This window comes from Chelon labrosus (genome assembly GCF_963514085.1).
Source record: "Chelon labrosus genome assembly, chromosome: 21".
NCBI lineage: Eukaryota > Metazoa > Chordata > Actinopteri > Mugiliformes > Mugilidae > Chelon > Chelon labrosus.
In genome coordinates, this window is record NC_140354.1 from 11257850 (window position 1) to 11263959 (window position 6110).

At 44.9% G+C, this 6110-nt stretch overlaps 1 protein-coding gene across 1 annotated transcript; it reads left to right on the plus strand.

Moving 5' to 3' along the window:
- Nucleotides 1-422: 422 nt before the first annotated feature.
- On the plus strand, nt 423-6110 carry LOC311506155 (properdin-like; the record flags this gene model as incomplete). Its single annotated transcript, XM_084570035.1, has 11 exons — nt 423-634; nt 2639-2777; nt 2879-3036; nt 3122-3289; nt 3475-3684; nt 3768-3935; nt 4027-4218; nt 4322-4495; nt 4813-5010; nt 5336-5447; nt 5981-6110. The coding sequence occupies exons 1-11, from the start codon at nt 574-576 to the stop codon at nt 6108-6110; spliced, it is 1710 nt and encodes a 569-aa protein (XP_084426161.1). The 5' UTR covers nt 423-573.

Sequence of the window (6110 nt, forward strand, 5' to 3'; positions counted from 1 at the left end):
CTTTAAATCTGTGAAAAAGCTGCAGGTTGGTGCGTGTTCTTGTTCATCTATCTTTCTGAGGACCCATTTGAGTTTTACACCATTGCAGTGAGGATATTTGTGCAAAGTAAGGACATTTTGAATGGTCCGCTCTTCTTTACAAGAGTTGAGACTTCGTTTTACGGTAAAGGTCGCAATTAGGTTAGACACTTAGCAGAGATGGTTAGGGTTAGGTAAGGGTCTCGGGAATGCATTATGCCAATAAAGGTTCTCACAAAGACAGCTTTACAAACATGTGTGTGTGTGTGTGTGTGTGTGTGTGTGTGTGTGTGTGTGTGCGTGTGTGTGTCAGATAAACAGACAGCAGCTGATTCATGTTTATCTTCAGGTTATTGAACTTTACAGGAATTCTAGCATTTACTGACAAACATGTGTTAACTTGTTTTCCTTCAAACAGAAGACTCTGATAAAACTGATCCAGACCTGGACCCTCATGGTGAACTGACCTACTGCGGTCCGAGGGAGGAGTGGAGCTGCAGACCGTCAGCAGGAAACAGAAAGTAAAGTTCAGTCCTGCGCTGCAGTAACGGGACGATGGAGGTTTTTAAGGTTCTGCTGCTTCTGGTTGTGCTGCTGGTCTCTGTGGAGCGTTCAGGTCAGTCCAGACATTCAGCATTTGACCCTGTGTGTGAGGCTGTTGTTTTGAGTTCAGACATGCTGTAGTTGTAGTTGTTGTAGTTTTGCGGTTCTTATGATACTTAGATATTTTTACAAAAATATGGACAAAAATACACAGAAAACAAACAGTGGAAAAAATAAATCCCCATCATTAAAAAAACGCTGATGGAGGGTCTTTCGGTAGATGTGTCCTGTAAAAATAATAAATCCTCTTTTTTAGTAAAATTAATTGATCCACAGGGACGGACCTTTAAACCTTATCAGCTTCATGAAACCTCCATGTTTACTGACTGAAGGCCAAACACTGCAGACTAAAGGAAGATGAAACAACACCTCCTGCAGGTCAGAGGGAGACACTGACACCTATAGTCCTTAATAAAAGAATCAGTGTGATACCAGTCTGCAGAAATATTCCGCTATTAGGTAACATGGAGGGGGCAAGACTTATGACATATACTCCAAGCAGCCACTAGGGGGCGAGATAGCTGTTTTGGCTTCACTTCATATCATATCAGCCATCTTTGTTTACAATCTGTAAGTTATTAGCAGGTGGGTGATGTTAGAGACCGATTATGGACACGAAAGCAGCTCAGAGTTTGATATCTGAAAACACTTTAAATTTATTTTGTGATTCTAGATGTTGGTCTCTCCTTGCTGTCTTTTATTATTAGTTTGTAACTTTTCACAATGAAGACTTTCTGACATGTGACTAGAAAATTTAAAAGTATTAATAATAAAACGAGTGATGTATGAATTCAGTTTTAGGGTCTGGGTCATGTTTCAATGACACACCTGTGTAGAACTGAATGTTAATTGTTACTGTTAGACCGGTGGCTGACATTACAGTAGGCAGTGACCTGCATCTCAAAGTGGATTGCAACACACCTGATTAGTCATTAATCAGAAGGTTTTCAGGTTTACGGGAAGAGAAGCAAAGGGGTTGAAGTTTTGGAAGTTTGCCTGAAAATTGCGTAATTTTTCATTGGAAACGTCAACAAACTATCCCTCGTGTTGAAATCCACGACTCCTCCTCTCACACACACACACACATTAGTCCTTCTGTCTTTGCGAGGACCCACTCTAACATAATGGATTCTCACTGACACACTTTAACCTTTTACCCAAATGTGATTCCAAGCATAAGCACATCTTCGGAAACTAGAATCAACCTCATCAACCAGGAATGTCCTCAGAAACCAGAGAGGTCCTCAGAAACCAGAAACATCCAAATAAACCAAAAACGTCCTCAGAAACCAGAAACATCCAAATAAACCAGAAACGTCCTCAGAAACCTGAAACATCCAAATAAACCAGAAACGTCCTCAGAAACCTGAAACGTCCTCAGAAACCAGAAACATCCAAATAAACCAAATATGTCCTCAAAAACCAGAAACGTCCTCAGAAACCAGAAACATCCAAATAAACCAAAAACGTCCTCACAAACCAGAAACGTCCTCAGAAACCTGAAATGTCCTCTGAAACCTGAAACGTCCTCAGAAACCAGAAACATCCAAATAAACCAAAAACGTCCTCAAAAACCAGAAACGTCCTCAGAAACCTGAAATGTCTTCAGAAACCAGAAACATCCACATAAACCAAAAACGTCCTCAAAAACCAGAAACGTCCTCAGAAACCAGAAACATCCAAATAAACCAAAAATTTTCTCACAAACCAGAAACATCCAAATAAACCAAAAACGTCCTCAAAAACCAAAAACGTCCTCAAAAACCAAAAACGTCCTCAAAAACCAGAAACGTCCTCAGAAACCAGAAACGCCCTTAGAACCCAGAAATGTCCTTAGAAACCATAAAGGTCTCACCAAACCAGAAACGTCTTCAGAAACCAGACTTACAATGATGGCCTAAAATCAAAATGTGTCATAGAAATAAGTGAAAGACCTTTAATGTATTTCCCATCATGCTTCTGTGAACATGTATATGTGTGTGTTCACGTGTGTGTGTGTGTGTGTCTGTGTGTGTAGAGTGTGTGAGATGTTTTGCATATTTTGACGTGGACTCAGGTGAGTGTGATGAAGAGCTCGGCGAGGTGGACGAAGACGACTGCTGTCAGAACCCGCATTACAGTTACCAGGCAACAAACGGAGTGTGTCAGTTCTGTGGGTCAGTGACACACAAACGCACACACACACACAATTACAAACTAATTTCCAGAAGAATAAGATTTATATTTTGGGCGATACAATAAAAATGTTTGCATTCAGTCCTCCAGTGTGGTCTCCCTGGTCGTCATGGTCACCGTGTAACGTCCTACGTGGAGAAGGAGTGAGGCAGAAAAGAAGGAAGTGTTTCGGCCTCGGTGATTGTGAGAACGCTGTTGACAAGCTGCAGACGGAGCCCTGCAACGGCACCTGCTTCAATGGTATATACACACACATACACACACACACACACGTTGTGGTGGACTGTGATTATTGTTATTATTGTGTGTGTTTCTGTGTGTGTAGATGAGGGGTGGGCCTCGTGGTCTCCCTGGTCTCCCTGCTCGGTCACCTGTGGAGGAGTTGGAGTGAGGAAGAGAGAGAGAGTCTGCAACAGTGCTCCTGACTGTCGCATGGCCTGCAGCGGTCCTTCAGAGGAGGAAGAGGCCTGCGCGTCTCTCAACTCCTGTCCAGGTAACGGTTGCTGGCCCAGACCGCGTCCTCCTTGTTAAATGCTGCCCTTCAGGACTGTTCACTGAGCAACCCACCTGCTCACGAGCAAGGTGATGGTGCTGCAGGTGGTGTTAGTGTTGACTTATTTTTCTTCACCTCAACCTGTCCCTTTCTACCTGTCTCACTCCACCTGTCTTGCGTCTCAGTCCATGGTGGTTGGTCCCCTTGGTCCGGTTGGTCTCAATGTTCTGGTACGTGTATTGATGACCAGCGCAGTGACATCGTCGTCCCCACCAGAGTGCGACAGCGTTCCTGCTCTGACCCCACCCCCTCCAGTGACACAGTGCCGCCTGGCAACAGTTGCCCCGGAGACGACTCCCAAGTGCAAATGTGTAGTGAGATCCCCAACTGTCCAGGTGAGAGGTCACCTGATGATTGACCTGATCTGACGAGTAGTTCAAGGCGACATGACGTGTGCTCTGACCCTCTGTGTATCCAGTGGACGGCAGTTGGGGGGCGTGGTCTCAGTCCGGGATGTGCTCCGTTACCTGCGGGGAGGGACTTCGGCTGTCAAACAGGAAGTGTGATAGCCCCACCCCTAAATATGGCGGTCGATACTGTGATGGCCCGAGCAGTCAAATCAGCGTCTGTCAGAGTCCCTGTCCTGGTAACGCACACACAGACTCACACACAAAAACACGCGCACACACCTACAAACAGACACATGTGGTCTGAGTCCCTCGCTGCGTCTTCAACAGTCAACGGGTTTTGGTCCGGTTGGTCTTCTTGGAGCGAGTGTTCGTCTTCTTGTATCCCAGATGGACGATCTTCCCAAAAAACTCGTCACCGCTCCTGTTCTAACCCCAAACCTTCATCCACGCCGCCCGGTGCAGGTTGCCCGGGTGAACGCAACCAAGAGGAGCAATGCACCCACCTGCCTTATTGTCCAGGTACACCTGTCTGTTCAAACACATCACCTACCACTCTGCCATGAACAAAATGACACTGTGGACGATAACTCTGTGTCTGTCTGTCTGTCTGTCTGTCCATCAGTGGACGGAGGCTGGGGGCCTTGGTCTCCCTTCACTTCCTGTACTGTTACCTGTGGGGTTGGGCTTCAGGTGTCAGAAAGGAAATGTAACAGCCCCACCCCCAAACATGGTGGCCGTCCATGTCCTGGAGAGGGACGTCAGACGAATGTCTGTTTCACCAACACCCACTGTCCAGGTAAAAGCTTTCCGTCTTTTCATTAATGAAGATGTTTCTCTCTCTGTGGATGTTTCTCTAATCTTACTTAGTCAAATACAATTAATGAATAGGATTTAATATAACTATTGAGGTCTCTAAAAAGTATTTAATATGAGAACACGGATTGCCCAGGACAGATGTTAATGCAAGGTCTTAACAGGGCTTAGTCAGAATTATAACAGATGAGTGTTTAGAGTCTGCATCACTCCTATAGTTACTGTGTTCAGTCTGACACAGTGACGGAGGTGGCAGCACACACGTGATTCATGTCAAGTCTAAGTTCTGTGTGTTTTCAGTTGATGGGGTGTGGTCAGAGTGGTCGCCATGGAGTGAGTGTATATCCGGTTATGGTGGTAAGACTATCCGGTGCAAGAAGCTCGGCGGCAAACAGACTCGAGAGCGTCAGTGTCTCCATCGAGCCCATAACGGCAGCATCTGCAGCGGAAGCCGCTTGTTGGACACAAGAGTCTGCTACGACGTCAGCAGCTGTGACAGTGAGTTACACTAATCCAAACCCTCAGCCTTATTTCAAGCTCGAACCCGAGTCTAACGTCAAACATAAAATAGTCCTTTGAAGTAGGGAAGCAGAAAAGTCTTCACAGAACATAAATGCTCTCACAAACCAGAAATGTCCTCATAATGCAGAGATGCCTTCACATTGCACAACTGTCCTCATAGTGCCCATAGTCCTCATAATGCACAACTGTCCTCATAGCATAACAAACAACAAAATGCGCATGACTGCTCTTTAGCGCCTCCTTCAGTTTATGGTGTTAACTACACAGATCATTTGAACCACCTCAATGATGTGTGTTGCAGTTAAGGGAAGCTGGGGTGGCTGGGAGGCGTGGAGTTTGTGTAGGCCTCCTTGTGGACAAAACTCAAAACGTTTCAGGAAAAGAATCTGTAATCCTGATTACAGCAACTACAGGTGAGTTCATGTTTGATCTGTGAGAACAAAGAGGAACCAGAAAAAACGTTGAAAAGCAGAACAAACTGAGTCACGGTGAATGTTCAAACGTCTGCAGTGAGCTTTTATAACACAGCTGCTGTGAATCAAACTGGACTAATCCAGAAGATGACCTTGACCTCCTGAAACACAGTTTTAACAGTCATTGGATGATAATCCAGGGTCAGTGTAACACTGTCAGTGTACAGTCAGACTGGTTCCTGATCCGCTCCACAGCATTTCTCTCTTCATATTATTCATCAACCCTCCTTTAATCAATGATAGTACACACATAATCCATACTGAGCATGTTAACTATTTTCTGACCATCAACCACTGAAGCATAAAAACCTAGAAACACTAAAAACATAAAAAACAACAGTTTAGATTGTAGATTTGATTGCAGATTTGTGGATTCTTTAATTAAAGCTGTAAACATCACAAGACACTTGGAAACATAAAACACTGTTGGAGGAAAGAATGATCAAACTGAACTCTCTAATGTGTGTTTTCAGTCCTACCATTGGTCGTCAGAAGGAAAAGGCGACATTCTACGGAAACCCGCGAACGGACTGCGGTCCGGAACCCGAAGGAGGACGGAGGCCTCAGCTTGAACACTGTGTCAATGTTCCCGCCTGCGATTAA